The sequence below is a fragment of the Anopheles coustani genome, chromosome 2 (assembly GCF_943734705.1).
Source record: "Anopheles coustani chromosome 2, idAnoCousDA_361_x.2, whole genome shotgun sequence".
In the NCBI taxonomy this organism is placed as follows: domain Eukaryota; kingdom Metazoa; phylum Arthropoda; class Insecta; order Diptera; family Culicidae; genus Anopheles; species Anopheles coustani.
Window position 1 is genome coordinate 25719579 of NC_071289.1, and position 17039 is coordinate 25736617.

At 45.9% G+C, this 17039-nt stretch overlaps 2 protein-coding genes across 4 annotated transcripts; one reads left to right on the plus strand and one right to left on the minus strand.

Moving 5' to 3' along the window:
- Nucleotides 1–638: 638 nt before the first annotated feature.
- Nucleotides 639–4632, minus strand: LOC131264771 (prohibitin-2). 3 transcript variants are annotated; one of them, XM_058267041.1, is made up of 5 exons: nucleotides 4615–4632; nucleotides 4315–4464; nucleotides 3323–3981; nucleotides 3142–3238; nucleotides 639–1733 (listed from the first exon to the last, which is right to left on the minus strand). In XM_058267041.1, the coding sequence occupies exons 2-5, from the start codon at nucleotides 4445–4447 to the stop codon at nucleotides 1531–1533; spliced, it is 1092 nt and encodes a 363-aa protein (XP_058123024.1). In that variant the 5' UTR covers nucleotides 4448–4464; nucleotides 4615–4632; the 3' UTR covers nucleotides 639–1530. The 3 variants fall into 3 exon arrangements, with proteins under 3 accessions (XP_058123024.1, XP_058123023.1, XP_058123025.1); XM_058267040.1 differs by lacking the exon at nucleotides 4615–4632 and having other exon boundaries at nucleotides 4315–4512; XM_058267042.1 differs by lacking the exons at nucleotides 639–1733; nucleotides 4615–4632 and adding an exon at nucleotides 1969–2622 and having other exon boundaries at nucleotides 4315–4509.
- A 640-nt stretch (nucleotides 4633–5272) lies between these two features.
- Nucleotides 5273–16963, plus strand: LOC131264766 (protein diaphanous). Its single transcript, XM_058267035.1, has 2 exons — nucleotides 5273–5732; nucleotides 12980–16963. Exons 1-2 carry the CDS (start codon nucleotides 5369–5371, stop codon nucleotides 15958–15960), a joined length of 3345 nt encoding a protein of 1114 aa, XP_058123018.1. The 5' UTR covers nucleotides 5273–5368; the 3' UTR covers nucleotides 15961–16963.
- Nucleotides 16964–17039: the final 76 nt, after the last annotated feature.

Here is a 17039-nt window from a genome sequence, read left to right on the forward strand (position 1 = left end):
TTTGTAGTGCTAGTCATTCCACCTACAATGAATAACAAAACGTGTCGGAAATGTGTTACGCGTATGTGAATGTTTTAACGATGCTGCGATTATTTTCGATACCTGCGTTTTGCCTTTAACCAAATTAATCCTTCGGTGCACTGTAACGCTATTTTATCTATGTATACTTTTCATCTCACCAGACTTGCGTAGAAAGTATTTACCAAAAATATTTGTTGCTGGCAAATGCTACTTTCTTGCCGCCAACCGATAGGTGTCTGCTTTCTTCAACTTATTAAAAAAAAAATACTGTGATAAAATCTACTGTTAAGCTAAAGCAAAAGCTATTTGCCGTGCGAAAATTAAACAACGCTGTCCGAACTTTACAAACGAATCAAAAGAGCGAGTTTGTACCCTTTCTGGCTTATTATCTAATGTTTCTCCCGTTTGCAATGCACCACAACTTCGAAATGGAAGGAAGATTATTTTTCGCGAGTTAACCACGGGACAGTTTCCTTTCGAACATTTACTTTCCATTTGTTTTGTTATTTTCTTTTAACGCCAATCGGTGTTCTGGTAGAAATAGTTGTAAAGGGTGATAAAAATGTTTGGTGTAGTCAAAAATAAAAAAAATACTAAAATGAATGAAAAATGAGGTCCAATTGGAAGTGAAGTTGAAGGATCAGCAATCTATTACATCCCTTTTAGAGAACCAACGCAAACATCCAAATAGAGAACGAGTCGGCGAGAATCAACAAACAGAATACCCCGAAATTCGAATAAATGGCCCCATAATACGCTTTTGGTCTGCAGCCGTGTTCCGTAAATCTAACAAATCAGCCAATTAGAATGCACATAATGAATAACCAAGTAAAACCTAAATAAAGTAACGTTTTTCACAAGCTGATGCATTAATAGAAACTGGAAGCAACATAAAATAGCAAAAACTACGGGTCCCTGATGTGTGCTCGACGAAGAAAACAAAAACACTGCCAACAAAAACCCCGTCGAAACCATAGCGAACGGACAAATTAATAGATTAACTTGAAAACCGATTCTGCTACTCAACAAACTAATAAACTGTTCAGGGAAAGTTTTTATACAGTAACGGAACGAACAAACGAAACATACCAAAATGAACACTTTCCATAACGATCCCTTTACACAAAACAGAACAGGCAAAACTTAAGCAACACATTTTTCAGGTTTTCTACGGATTTATAAAACAGTTTATTCGTTTCAACACAAGAATGAATTTCATTGCATTTCTCGCAAGCTAACATAACACGATCATCATCGTCATTCGGTAATAAAAAGTAATAAGGAAAAATTGTGGACGCGTGTGTGTGCCACAGATGGCAACAAAATGGCTAGCTATGAACTTATACAACAAGATAAAGGTACCACATATAGACAGCAAAAAGAAATACAAATCAATCGTATTAATAGTGAATCGTACAACGAAGCAACCGTAACTGTATCAAATGCATTTTAACGATGAAAGAAAGCCCTAACTGGAAGATTCTCTTGTGGCATACATGAACTTTCCTACTACAGCACGTTGCCTTTCAATCGATCAACGGTTTCTCCGGCGACTATTTGAATCAAACTCTCGTCGTACTCCTTGGATTCAGATGTTACGGAATGCAGAGGCACCGGAGAAGCATTCGAAGGTGTTTTTTCTACGACATTTGAAGACGTCGTAGCAGGCGATGATGCTGGCGAGGAAAACCATCCGTCCTGCCGACGACCACCTGGTTGTTCAATTGTGAACGATTTAAGTTAGCCATGCCGAAATGGAAAGGTAACGTAAAATAATGAAAATAAACAAAAGAAGAAATAATAAACAATTTAATAAAATTAATAAAATTTCGAAACACAATTTTGAATATCCTCCGGCATGGCTAGGCGTAGAACGAAGCAGGCCAAGATCGATCGAAGACACGAAGCATGTTTCGGAAATGAACTCAAGTGATCTAACACCGGATATTCCGTTTTTTCCACCCCGTACGATGGTAGTGGTTTGGAGCAGGACATGATCACACAAATCCTTCTACTTTATTCGCTCACAAAATGCATCTTAATGACTAAACTAAACAAACATGCAACCTGCGCGCACTGTCCGGCGACCGTTTTCCCGACCGTGACGCACCTTTTTCTTCCACTTTGCTTAACATTTTCCGATTCCACCACCCGACCATTTCACAAACGATCTACTACTTGCCCCGAAACAAACACCCGGGGGACACACACTACCATGAAACATGTTATTGTTATTTCTCCTCTGGTGAATGCATCGCGGAAAACTGTTTGCAACGCACGCAACGAGAAGAATCTCCAATCGACGCGGGAATGAGAAATTCTTTTGTCAATCAAATCCGATACAATCACTGCACATAATCCATCTTGCCCAATTGCCGAACCGATCGCCATCGTGTCCCGTTCCCGCCGCCGTTCTTCCGCACACGCCGCCGGAGGAGGAGAATTTATGTAGGCTTCACTTTTGTAACAATATTTGTTTCGATTGTAGCTTGTTTTTTGTCTTGGTTTCTAATGAGCTATTATAGCTCTGTTTCGGGTATGGTCTAATCAGATTTTGGGAATTGGTTTCTTATTGCCGCTGGCTAGAGCGTGCTTATTTTCCTAAGGGAAATGAAACAGAAATAATAGATTGATTAGTGAAAAGCTAACGATCACCTAATCTGGATCAAAAACAGATGAAATAAAAGATTGAAGAAGTTTAGTTTATTATGAGTTATAGATGTTAGAGTTTTATTAATGTTTATTGCTAAGCGAAAAATATGCATCACATAAGTATTGGAAAAGGAACGCACTAGAAGAACTAGTGTAAAGTGAAAGCCCACCAAAATTTGTTTGGCTTTGATGATTCTATAAAATTTAAACTTTCTCTGACTACGTAGCATATTTTATAAGTTTCGAAGCCGCTACACAGGCGACAATGCGCCGAAATACTACAATCGATCAATTGATCGACAAATCACTAATGGAAAGGATTCCCATGAACGTTCGGAAATCCGGCAGCAGGGGGACTAAATTCAACCCCTATCACGGTTCCACCGTTAGTTGTTTTAGTGTTGGAATTATCAGACTTGATTAGTGGTGCCTCCACAACCGGAGGCGGAAGTAATTCTCATTTCTTACTTGAAACCTTCTTCGACATTTCGTCGAAGTTGTCGTCCTGGATGTTCAACATCAGACTGTTGGCAGAGAGGTAGACGCGGTTCTGCGAGTTGGCGATCTGTGAGTGGAAAGAGGAGGAGAAATGGTTAATTAGTCAAAAATGTTTCGTCATAAACGACGGTCGGTGTAGACGGTGTCCTACCGTTCGAGCAATGTTCTGTGCGGCACGAATCTTTCGCAGCTTAAGGTAGCCGGGATTTTCGCCAACTGCAATACCCAACATTTTGGCCGCTTCCGCCTCTCCCTCCGCCTGGACGATCTTCTGCTGGCGTTCTTGTTTCGCGCGTTCCACCAAGAAAGCAGCCCGTTGGGCTTCCTGTTGCGCGACCTGTTTGCTTTCGACGGCCGCCGTATATTCCTTGCCGAAGCTCAGCTCCGTCAGAGACACATCGTCCAGGATGATGTTGAAATCAGCCGCCCGCTCTACCAGCTCCCGACGAATCAGCAGCGACACCTGCTGACGCTGGGTGATTAGCTGCGAGGCGTTGAACTTGGCCACCACACTCTTCAGCACCTCGTTACAAATCGAGGGCAACACTTTTTCGTCGTAGTCCTGACCAAGCTGACGGTACATGACGGGCAGTTTGCGGGCATCGGGCCGTGAAAGCACACGCAGCGAAATGTTTACCATCTGCAGATCCTTCGAACCGGTCGGGGAGGAAATCTTGCGTGGGCGCGACCGAATGTCGTAGATGATCGGATACTGGAACCAGGGGACTCGGAAGTGCAATCCTTCTGCGAACACATCATCGCCGACACCGCCAATACGGTTGAATATGATCGCACGGTGGCCACCTTCAACTGAAATTCGAACGGGAGAAAACATGAAATTAGACAACATAAACATATACACTCGTCTAGTAACGGTACCGAATGTTATGTAATGGAACGCATTGTAGCTTTTGTGAAACAAAATGTGTCCAAGTGCTTTTGGGGGAGGTTTTAAAATTTAATGAAAAGTATATGGGTTGGATGTTACCATATGTATAGCATCAATAGACGGAATTTCATAAAATGTCTACAAACACTCCACCAAAACTAGTTCCCGGCACTCCGAAAGAGGTTAGGTTGCATCACTCCATGACATACTATCGCGGTGCCGGATTATTTCGTCATATTGTCATATATTCTTACCGGTGTACATGGAGTTTTTGATACCGTAGGCTGCTGCTCCGACCGCGGCCAGCACTTTCAGTCCGGTGGTCAGCCCCGGTGGTCCACCTTTGCCGAATTTTCCGGCCAAATCGTTCAATTTACTTTGTGCCATTTTCGCAACTTGTATTCCTATGTGAACCAAAATATAGTAAAACTCGGTTATTTACTGCAGGAGAGCCACAACGGCACAACGAAGAGTCCCAAATAGGCTGAACGTCTTTAAAAATAGATAATCTTACGAATTACACGCAATTTTTATCTCCGTAATGAATTACACACCTCGTCTTTACAAAGATCACGGAATTTGGTTTGACATCTTCGTACTAGAGTTGGCAAAATCGAGTATCGGAAGATCGAAGACTCAATCCTATGACTTTGGAGTATCGTATTGTTTGAATTTTCTATGTGAAGACAATATAAAGTGATAAAAATATAAAATGTTCAATGCATTCATGAAATGATAGAAACAATCGTATGGTTAGATATGCATGGATTATATGACGGATTGGGAATCGGATCTTAGGGCGGTCGAGTTCTCGATCCTGGAGTCGAGCAAGATCCATTTCTCGAATCTGCTCGACGATGAAACTACTCGATATTTCAGAAGGAATTGAAATTAATACTTTACTTTAGGTGCGTACTTGTTTTTTTATAGGCACTGAATAGTATTATTTGTATGCGAAATGACGAGCATATTGTTGTTCAATATGGAATTGTGATTAAATTATGCTCAAGGTATATATAGAAAGGTCAATATTTCGGGGGTAACGATGTGTCAAGTCGAGAAATGTGAATTTGTCCTAAGCGATACCTGGTACTGTGTATATACATCGTCAGAACGTCAAACACGCGAAATTGTAATGATGTCAGACAACGAGCATCACAGCTCTGTCGATCGAGAACTATTTTTTAACATATCTGTCGCAACGCATTATTGTTTGTCTTCAACGTAGGGTGCCGCGTTACTTAGAATACTTTTGCAACGTTTTGTGGTGTTTTGCACGTCGGTGCGCGCGTCGAAAGTGCGGGAAAAATGTCAAAACACGATCGAGTGAAATCGGGTGGCTTCCTGGATACGTTGCTCGGTCGGCCACACAAGAAGAGTGGACGACACGGGGGAAGTGCTAACTATGGAAATGGATCGAGCAGCGGTGGTGGCACCATCGGGCACAGTGGGAGCTACGGGAGCCTCAACGGGGGCCGACCCCTGTCCGGCCAGGACGCGGACCTAGCGTCCCTGATCGAGTCGAACGAGACGCGCAAAATGAGCGAAGCGGAAGTCAACCAACTGTTTCTCGAGATCCTCGAGGACATGAACATTCCTCAGGACAAGCGCGATCCGCTGCTGGAGAAACCGCTCGAGGAGAAGCGAAAGATGATCATGATGCACGTGAAAGGTACGTTGTTTCGTAAATCCGTCGTTGCTTGCTTGGGACGGAGGCATGGAAAGGCACATACCAACGCCAAAAACCAGTCGCGGGCTCGCGACACGTCGGGTCAACGAGCAAGAAAGAAAGGGAAGGTAGTGAAAAGATTGGTTCATATTTGATATCCGTTTGTTATGTGTTGTTACTTTTTTAAAACAAAAAATTTCTACGTTTCAACGCCTCCTACTACGAAAAATAGATAGACTTATCTTGAAAGTGCTTTGTGATTGTGTACACAACCTTTGGGTGAAACAAACGTGAAACCTTGAAGTAAATTACGCGCGCGGAATCGTCGTGACCCACTAAAGCGTCCTCAATGTCCCCCGTCTGCAGTCCGAGTGAAATCATCGACATGTTCTTGTGCGTGGTGGTGGATAGAGAGCAATGCGGTGACCTTCCTGCTTTGCTCGACACAGCCACTCGAAGAAGAGGAGGAGGCCACGCCAACCAAACCATGGTACTGGAAAGCGCACTATCGGTGCAGGAGTGCATTACTGCGATCAAGAAATTCACAGATCTCCGCAGTGTCTGCGTGTACCAACAAGACCTCGATCCGTCGACCAACTCAACGGATTGCATCTTTAATGCCACGATGGAAACGAACGGCGGTTGTGGCATTGGGACATTCTGTCACCTCCCGCTGCTGTTCGCTGGCAATGGATGGATCGGTGCAGCAAACATGCCAAAGCTGAAAATGTGCAAATTTTTACTACACAGCTGGTAATTCCGTAGATGTTATTTTTAGAATATATAAGCGATCCCGATGCCATTAATATGGAAAATTAAACCGTCCAAATGGAACGAAAAAGTGTGACTACAGGCGTCCCAGAGATCGTCCGGCCTCGAGTGGGTTCCAAAAATATATATTTACACCCCTCATTTCGGAAATGCAGACCTGTTCAGTCCGACCATCGTCTCTGTAGTCTCGCAAATGTCCAACATGTTAGTCGACCAAGACTTCTTTATCGTCTAGCGGTGAATCCCTTGTGGTGCCCTCCTTTACGTTTCGTTGGCTTGCGAAATCTTATCAGGCTTACGAGACTTCTGTTCAAACAAAGCCATCTCCCGACTCTAGATAGTTAGAATGCATGCATCGAACGCCACGAGTGCAAACGATTCGTCAAATAAGAAGCTAGTCGAAAAACCGTGGGACTGAAGTAACCACATACCGGGTTAGAGAGTAACTAATGCAGTACCGATCACGTAAACGGATTCGGGCTAGAAATCCAACTATTGTTTATGTTGATGATTGGTGGATGATAAGCCAAACATTTAATTTACTACCACCTTGTTAAAGAGACAGCCCTTTTAAACCCTTTCGAGATGATAACGAGTTTAAAGCCTGTCTTGTCTACCAAGAACATTTCAACCAGCATACTATCCGCATGAGCTCACGCCTGTGTATTCGCCTTATCGCGGAACTGCTTATCACGTAGCTCACCACGCCGAAAATTTACCACTATGCCAGCGTTCAGGGCATCCGGTTTTGTTGAGAGAGCGCCACATTTTCGTGCGGTTGCGGGTGCAGTCTGCAGTGGTGTACCCAGTCCAAGTAACCGCGATGAAAATCGCCAACTGGCGTGTGATAATCGCTATACAAATTGTCGTCATTACCAGCTGATGTTGCTGTGGTTACCGAGAAGTAAGAAGGAACCAGACCGAGCGACATACAACAGGCCACCGATATGGCAGCGCAACAGGTGTCCCCGCAGCGGTGTATGGTGCCGTGCGTGCGCGGGAACGAACGGTTCAGTGTTGACATTTTCAGGGGTGTATAAAAAGGGAGGAATCGGTTTACTCCTGTTTTGAAATTCCTATGGTAATAACAAGGCCCCTCGCTTACACGCTTCAGCGCATTTTTGTTTTCCGTCCAACTGTGTATTGGGCTTGACGTAATTCTCTTGGAGAATCATGGTTTCTGAATAGCTTTTCTTCAAGACGAAGGAATTTGATTAATTTTCTTCACCTTGATGTCAACACAGTTTGAGTCGTTAAACGTCCTTTGCTTTTTCGAAGCAAATCAATCATCCTTCATGCCATCACCAAGGTAACCCTTAAGAGTACCTTGATGATCTTAAACAATATACCGTTGAGTCGGGTTTATTGAAGTTGCAAATTAAAATACCGTCGATTTACCTTTCTTAGTTAGGGATTGTTACAAAATTTAATTTCTTTTTTAATTTACTCATACTTACTATTAGTTTAATTTTTACCAATAGTGTTTCATCATCCCCTGCCTTTAAGGGTTCCGCTGTGCAAAGTATCATTTTCCTTGCCACGCAAAAAGAACCAGCAGCGAACCCAAAATTGGCCACGGTGTCATAAGGAAAGTTTGATATATTATCTCCGACCTTATCAGCACGCGTTGTTAATCCCAACCCCCGGCGAAAGGAGTGAACACATGAGCAGGAGAAAATGAAGGCACACCTTCACGGTTCAAGGTTACCGCACGTTCCTCCACGTTCCAAGGTTGGTAGCGGTGAATGGCAGATACCTTTTGCGGGATAATCCGCGAAAACTCTCCCCCAATTCGTTCCCCGTTCTGCCCGCTTGTAAGGTACTAAAATTCTTTATCTTTACGACCGGCTCCGTGTTCCATGCTAAGAATCATTCTAACGTCGGCCAACTAATAGGCCCCAGTGTGTGTGTGTGTGAGTGTTTGTGGCGCTGGTGTAGAAAATTACCCCGAACGGCCATCAGGTTGCTCCGTTCTGACCAGTTCTTTTTAAGCGTTTGGCTGCTTCATCTGTCCGGAAACGAAAACCCCATCCGGCGGGTCCGTAAAATGCGTCTACAAGATTCTTTACGGCTGGTCCGAAACAGCGGACCTAACGGTTGGGAAAGTTTCAATCGATAAACCAGAGGCGACACCAGAGAGGAGGTTTTTTCATCGTTTTCGGATGGACGGTTCTTTGCGCGCCCGCGGACGTAAAAGTGGACCCCGATAAGGAGACCGGTCAACCGGTCCGGAGGGAACAGTTAAACCACCTCCGTAAGAAACACACACACAAACAGACACATCGACTATCCACCACGGGGGGAGAATATCTTTTGTGAGTGTGACCGGGGAACCCAACGGGAGAAGACACACATCGCATGTCGCGGTTGACTCATGGCCAGGTTCCTTATAAGTGCATACCAATCGAGGGTTTTTTTTCTTATACTCCTCATGTTATTTTCATTTGTTTCTTTTCACTTTTGGGGCCGTTGTCACCGTCCAAGCAAAGGTTGCAACTGTCATCTTACGCGCCATTACGGGCCGTGTCTTGTGGCCATGTCCGGTCCCGATGGGTGTCGCGCATCTTTGTCTGTCGGAGCCTAAGTAAACAACGCTATGCGAACCACCACCCCGATCATCATCGTCAAGGCAATCGGATGGATAATTCAACGGGCAAATGGCAACGTCATTCGGCTGAGGATGTGTCTGTTTTATTTCTCATTTCCAGCCGACAACGAATGTCACCGAGAAATTGTCGGTAATTTTATTCGAGAATATATGATGAATCTTGAGCGGGAAGGACAAAAATGGACGGGCGCGCCCAACGTTCACAGTAGAACGATATTCTGATGAGGTAACCATGCTTTCTTTCAACGTGTTTTCCTTTGCTGTTTCTTCAGTTCGGCTTGCTTTGTTCAGTTTAAATTAATTTTGCTTTATTTGCTGTTTTTCTTAACAAGCTATGAAACTAATATATTTTATTTTACTTCAACAAATCGTGTGCATGGCGTCGAAACAAGTGCAACCAATGGCTTTCTTTGAAGTTACAATTTTATAACACTTATTATATAGTTTATTGACCTAATGCCGAGCGCAATGGCTTGGACTAAACAACCATTTTCTTTGCTATGCCACATTAAAACCGAATTAAATTGCCCCCCAATAGCTTGGCAATTCTAAAACTCATTACACAAAATAAAAGAAAAAGACGTGCAGAGACGTGGAGGTAGAACTAGGCAAGCATAAACACGCCCGATCCCGATAGGGACGTGGCCGCCCATTTGGCCTACTTGTTCTGTTGCTTCAATTAAGCAGGGGTAGGCAAACCGTCGTTTATGTTTCTTTACCGGCTCGGTCCGAAGAATGTTTCCAAAGTGTTCAGTTTTAATAATTGATTATTGATTATTTGATTATTTTCTGTTTTCGATGCAACTTGATATGTAGTCGTATCAATTTGAATTAAAACTCAAAAAGACAATTCAGTTTTTGTAGGGAGGATTTTCTTTTATGCTCCTGAAATGTCGACCAAAGAACTTCATTTCAATCGTAACGTAAACGAGATCGTTTCCCATCAATCAAATCATATTGATTAACGAAATCTAACAATAAAGACGCCCAATTTTCAATTGTGGTAAATACATATGAGAAACAATGAATGGTTATCTGTTGACCAATCCTAAATTAAAAGAAAAAGAAAAGCAAAATAACTAAGAATATTTGAAGTCTTCAATAGATTGGTTTAGGTTTGAATTTGATATCTCTTCTGTTTATAAATTGAAATTAATTTCTTATATTTTCGTTCATTATTTTTAGGGCTATTCATTATTTAGTGTCAGGGTTATTCAATGAATTGTGTTTGGCGTTCTGTAAACATAAAAAAGCTTTACTAAAATGTAGTCAAACCTATGATTGCCTACCCCTGCCGTAAAGCAACCTGCAAGCTAATCGTTACTTCGTGGTTGCATTGCTTCTGCCAGCACCGTGGTGCGTTCTCTGCGGTCGAGTTTATCTAGGTGCGCCACGTGCGCCGTTCTCGACCGAAGCGCGAGAAAAGCGTGCTTGCATCACGTTACGTCAAGCGGCGCACAACAACAGCCAGCCAGTGCCACCGCTTCCTCCCCCCCCTTCGCACCCTTGCCCCACGCGGCAACGTATTTTTCTCGCTCGATCGCAAACAAACGCCTCACTTGAACCAACGCCTAACCGTCCCTGCGTTCCCCACCCAGGCTCCCTGGCCAAGCAGATCGCCGAGCGATGCGGTTTTCGTCTCAGCCACTATTCCTGCAATTCTGCACGTCCCTTCGCTATGGATGCACTTCTCTTGTTCGCTTCACGTGCGCACCAATTTCCGCTCCTTCCTTTGTCCCCACCACCGCCATTCCCTTTCCTATGTCCTTGCGTCATTCGTTCCCTCATCAGCTGTTCATTCTTGCGAATAGAATAAAACCACTTGACCACCCAAACGATCGTTCCGCCGCCGCTGGTCTAGTCGTTACGGATGATGGTTATTTCTTCTGCTTCCAGCGAGCGCTTTCTCGCACATCCCTTCCCCCGAAGTTCAAGGTCAGCTTCTTTGCCCAGAACCAGCCGCTTATGATGGCTGGAATGGCAGCATCCATACTCTCGCCATTCTGGAACGGGTGGTCCTCGGTGGATAACCCGTTTTTTCTCCCATTTGCATTACATCATCACGCTCGTCGGCAACGTCGGTGTCCGGTTAGCTTCGTCATATTTTTGCTTAGGCAACACGGTGAGGCTGGATCGTTGCCTGAGTTATGCGAGAGGCACGTGAAGAACAAATTTTTTGACTATTTCGAGCGACATTCTTCCTGCAATATGATCATCCTTGGGACAAGAGACGATGCACGACGTGTTTAACATGTTTGCCAATGCTAGCCGAATCCCCTCCGTCCGTCCGTGTTGTAAACTTTATTTCCATCGATCGATGATGCACCTGCATGTGCGCACGAGGATCACTCTTTTGGCACGTTGTTCGCTCGCTGGTCCACCGATCAGACAACAACAGACCAACGACGGTGACGGTTCTCGTCCGTCCATGACACCATCGTGCTAAAATTATCGCTTCACTAATGGTAGCTCAAAGAAGAAGTAGTGGGTAAAAAAAATACACTGCCTGTTTACATCCCCAGTCGAAATGGGGTACGGATCCGTAAGGAGGAGAACAGCAAAGAGATCACGGGTAAAGACATACGACGCGCATCCCAAAGCCACTCATCATCATCCTTTTCATCATAACGGAAATGATCTACCGGTCTGCCGAGCGCGTAATCAAACACAAGTTCTTCTTCGGTCCCGTAGGATGATGATTAACTATGCTCTACACGTAAATAAAAGTTATGTTCTAAACATCGCTAAAAATAGATTACCAGTTTGTTGCGAGCTCCAATGTGAACTCGTACCAACCATGTGCCCTTTCCGATATACGAAAGGGAGTGGAGAAGAGGGCACTTGGGCATCGAAAGCAATGTTTGACCGTATGTGGGTCATTGATAAATGTACTGCGATACAATGGGCCGCGCGATAATGAACATGTTTAACCATATTAGTTGATGGCTGTTGAAAACATAAATTAAATAATATGCTGTGCAGAAAGTTGCCACATACAACTGAAAATAGGAAATATTCATATTTTCTCCATTGTTTAAATCATATTAACGTTTGCTTCTTTCAGGCTCTTATCCAGGGTATCAATCAAAACTAGCCTGGAAAACATCGCATTTTTAAAGCACCATACTTATCCAAGCATTAGTTGGATTCTCTGTTTGTTTTTTCATTCTCTATATAATCTTGAATACATCCATTGGATCATGCCCAAGATAATATAATGCACCATATCAAACTCTCATGAACTACCACCATATTGCTTAAAGGTTTCAATTCAATCGATCTTTAAACAATAAGGTTTCGTTACTGTGAGTTTAAAAAGTAGTTAAGCAAATTAAACTTTAGTCCACACAAAACGATGCTCGAAATGGTTGCATACATTTTAAAACAAATGTAAAAATAAATCAATGTGCAGCGGAAAGGGCGTTGGAAATTAAGTTAAAGGTTAATGAAGTGTTTTGAATAAATCGATAAGGTGAAATAAATTCTACGTAAAGTAATGATCCAGCTTGAAGGCAAATACATTTCACTAAATATTCACTCTCCATGTTTCAGTCCATCTAGTTGCCCCTACATCAAAAGCAAAAAAAAGGGTAACTTCTTGTAAAACAAACATATTTGTGCCTTACTTTTAATCAAGTTTCATTCGTTTGATTAAAAATTACGACCTTAAAGCACTCCATTTGAATCCGTTTACAAAATAACGAGAAAACAAATGGAATCCATTTGAAGTTTGTGCTTAAAGACACGACGCATTTAAGACCGCTACGAAAAAAAAACCATTCTATCGGTCGCCACTAGCAACAGAAACAGTTTCAAAGCCAGCTACTAACGTACGTTCCCCCTACCAAACTTTCGCATTTTTATTTTGCAGGTAAAACCTCGACCGAGCATCGGGCCAACTCTCGTTTCGAAAAGCCGTCCGACTATGTGCAGTACCTGCGCGATGGTGATTACTCGAGTCGGTCGCAAAAGGTGCTGGCGTGCGTCGAAAGCCTGCGGGTATCGCTGACCAGCAACCCGATCAGCTGGATCAAGGACTTTGGCGAGGACGGCATCAACGAGATCGTTTCGCTACTGCGCTTCTGCAAGTCGGTCCCGCGCCGGATGCCGAAGATCGAGTACGAGTGCTTACGGTGCCTGAAGGCGATCATGAACAACTCCTGGGGCCTGAATGTGATCCTGTCGCCGGACCAGCACGCGGCCATCCTGCTCCTGGCACAGTGCATCGACGCGAGCCACCCGCAGACGATGTGCGAAGCGATCAAGCTGCTGTCCGCGGTGTCCCTCATCAAGGAGCGCAACGGTTACCAGAAGGTGCTGCGTGCGATCACGAACGCCACGATGATGATGAAGCCGGGATCGGAGCGGTTTCGACCGATCGTGGATGGGCTGTTTGTGGAACGGGACCGCAACCACGAGCTGACCTGCAGCACGATGATCTTCATCAACTGTATCATCAACACACCGGTTGATATCAACTTCCGGTTGCATCTGCGCTGCGAGATCATGCGTGCCGGCCTGTACGATCGGCTCACCGAGCTGTCGGAGGTGGTGGAGAAGAGCGGCAACGAGAATCTGGTGAACCACTTTAAGATCTTCAACGGGTACCGGGAGGACGACTTCGAGGAGTTCAGCAACCGGTTCGACAACGTGCGCCTCGAGCTGGACGACATGAACGACTGCTTCGAGCTGCTGAAGAACATTGTGGCCGAGACGAGCAGCGAACCGTACTTCCTTTCGATCCTGCAGCACCTGTTATTCATCCGCGACGACCACCAGTACCGGCCGGCGTACTTTAAGCTGATCGAGGAGTGCGTCTCACAGATCGTCCTGCACAAGAGTGGCTGCGATCCGAACTTTGACAGCCGAGACTTCCACATCGACACCAGCACACTTCTGGACGACATGGCGGAGAAGACGAAGCAGCTCGAGAGCAAAAAATCGGAAGACTTTGAGAAGCGCATGACCGAGCTGCAGACGGCACGGCAGGAAGCGGAAGCGCGTGCCGCCGCCCTCGAGGATCGGCTGAAGGAAATCGAAGCGTCGGGTGTCGTGTCGCCGAAGGGCAAAAGTAAACTACCTCAGATTAACATTCCAGCACCGCCAATGATGCCGGGTGGCATGCCGGCACCTCCCGGTGGTGCACCCCCACCTCCCCCACCACCCTTCCCGGGGATGATGATGGCCGTCGGTCCTCCACCTCCGCCCCCACCGATGCCCGGTGCCGTGCGCATGCCACCACCTCCTCCGATGCCGGGCATGGGACCACCGCCACCGCCACCTCCCATGATGATGGGTGGAGGTATGAGACCGCCCGGAATGGCTCCACCGTTCCCCGGGGCCGCACCACAACCCCTACCGTACGGCTTGAAGCCGAAGAAGAAATGGGACACCGATGGGCCAATGAAGCGTGCCAACTGGAACGGGATCGATCCGAAGAACCTCTCGGAGAACTCGTTCTGGGTGCAGGTGCAGGAGGAGAAGCTGGCCGACAACGACATGCTCGCCCGGTTGGCCATGAAATTTTCCTCCAAGCCGGCGGCCAAGCAGATGGACCGAGACAACTCGGACCGGCCGCAGTCGTCGAAGAAGAACATCGATCTGCGTGTGCTCGACGGAAAGGCGGCCCAGAATCTGCTCATCCTGCTTGGGGGCTCACTGAAACATCTCAGCCACGAGCAGATTCGTGTGTGCCTGCTCCGCTGCGACACAACCATCCTCAGCCCGAGCGTGCTACAGCAGCTCATCCAGTATCTGCCACCACCGGACCAGCTGAAGCGCCTACAGGAGATCCGAGCACGGGGCGAGGAGCTTGCCGGTGCGGAAAGTTTCGCGGCCACAATCGGCGACATCAAGCGGCTCGGTGCGCGGCTTCAAAGTCTCAGCTTCCGGATCAACCTGCCCGACATGGTGGCCGACTGCAAGCCGGACATTGTGGCAGGTACGGCCGCCTGCGAGGAGGTGAAGACAAGCAAAAAGTTCGCCAAGGTGCTCGAGTTGATACTGCTGCTCGGGAACTACATGAACTCCGGCTCGAAGAAGGATCTCGCGTTCGGCTTCGAGATCAGCTTCCTACCGAAGCTCTCCAACACCAAGGACTACGAGAACAAGCAGACGCTGCTGCACTACCTGGCCGAGGTGATCGAGAGCAAGTTCCCGGAGGCGCTGACCTTCTACGAGGATCTCTCGCACGTCGACAAAGCGTCCCGCGTCAGCCTGGACATCATCAAGAAGACGATGACGCAGATGAAAAACTCGCTCAAGAACCTCGAGTCGGATCTGAACAACAACAAGGTGCCGCAGAACGAGGACGATCGGTTCCACGAGGTGATGGGCCAGTTCGCGGTGGAGTGCCGGGGGCAGGTGGAGGTGCTGATGCGCATGCTGGCCCAGATGGAAACGCTGTTCAACAGCCTCTCCGAGTACTACTGCTTCGATCCGGCCAAGTACACGATGGAGGAGTTCTTCTGCGACATCAAGGCGTTCAAGGATGCGTTCATCCAAGCGCATGCCGACAATCTGCGGTTGCGCGAGGAGGAGGAAAAGAAGCGGCGCGCGCTGGAGGCGAAAGAGCGCGCCCAGCGGGAAATGCTCGAGCGCCAGCAGCGTAAAGCGGTCGAGCTGGTCAACATTGACGCGGTGCAAACGCAGGAAGGTGTCATGGATAGTTTACTGGAGGCGCTACAGACCGGGTCGGCGTTTGGAAATCGGGAACAGCGGCGCCGTCGTGGGCCCCGGCCAGCCGGTGCCGAACGGAGGGCGCAACTTAATCGGAGTCGATCGCGCACGGGCATAACGGCGAACGCGTTTTCGAGCCGAGAAATGCTCTCCGAGCTGCTTGGGCCCGCGTAGTAGTTAGTTGGTGCCTTTCGTACCTGCTTGAAATGCTAGCTTTGCAATACTTTTACATGTTGAAATATGTGTGCGGTATGTAAAGATTGACAAGGGAAATATCTACTACGTACAGATTTTTCTTCTGTTATTTTATTAGCATTGGAAACATTGGTAGAACTTTCATCAATTACCGGAAGAAGTTCAGATAAGCGAACTTCCTAGAAGACGTGAATTGTTCATTAGATGGAAGTAAAATGAAAACGAACCGTAACCATGGAAACTGGTATCACCTAGCAACAGAAACGCCAAGAATGAGAAAATGAAAGACATGTGGCAAAACATATGTAACTTTTAAGATATGATTGACATTCAAATAACAGAGGACGACAAAAAACGAGACAAGGAAAAATCAGTATTTCAATTAATCTGAAAATAAAAAAAACAACAACAATTGTGGTGGTTCATTAAAATAAGTACGATGGTTAAAGCAAACTTTTTGTTATAAGTTAGAATCGGTCACATTTTGTATACAGTCAGTTAGGAATCGCGCCATCAGATAAATGTTTAGACCGAACTATCCTCTCCAACGAGAACAAATTGTATAAAGCAATGCAGACTCTTCCTCTTCCAATCCACAACGACGATGCCCCCCTTGCATTGTTAGCTAATAGCAGTGGCATTATTCCATTAGACATATTTCAGTTGTCTTGTTGCATATTCACACCGAATATCCTTCGAGAAGTAGAAAAATAAACACAAAAATTACAATTGCCAAATCTTGACAAACTAATGCAGGCCCAATGTGTGCTGCTGCGTTTTGTTGCCCCACTGGAGGAGGAAAACGAACCGTCACCACCCCAAGCGCCTTAATAAAACATGGAAGTGAAAAGTGATAGCAATTCCGCCAACGCCACACGACGCGCACAACACGCAAAATGCGAATGCACAAACCGCACCACACTTAAGCCGTACGAAAAGGAAGGATATGAGTTATGAAAGGCTTTGCCATAGCATTAGAAGACGGATGGGTAAAAGAGTAAATGAGGCCCCGGCCGCCATGTTTTCGATCGTGGCTACACCTCTTGTGGACGTTTAAA

Coding starts and splice junctions, on each gene's coding strand:
- LOC131264771 (XM_058267041.1), bottom strand. CDS start 4,447: ATGGCACAAAGTAAATTGAACGATTTGGCCGGAAAATTCGGCAAAGGT. Junction 3,982..4,314: donor CAAAAACTCCATGTACACCG/GTAAGAATATAT, acceptor TTCGAATTTCAG/TTGAAGGTGGCCACCGTGCG. Junction 1,734..3,141: donor AATGTCGAAGAAGGTTTCAA/GTAAGAAATGAG, acceptor TTGAACAACCAG/GTGGTCGTCGGCAGGACGGA.
- LOC131264766 (XM_058267035.1), top strand. CDS start 5,369: ATGTCAAAACACGATCGAGTGAAATCGGGTGGCTTCCTGGATACGTTG. Junction 5,733..12,979: donor GATCATGATGCACGTGAAAG/GTACGTTGTTTC, acceptor TTTATTTTGCAG/GTAAAACCTCGACCGAGCAT.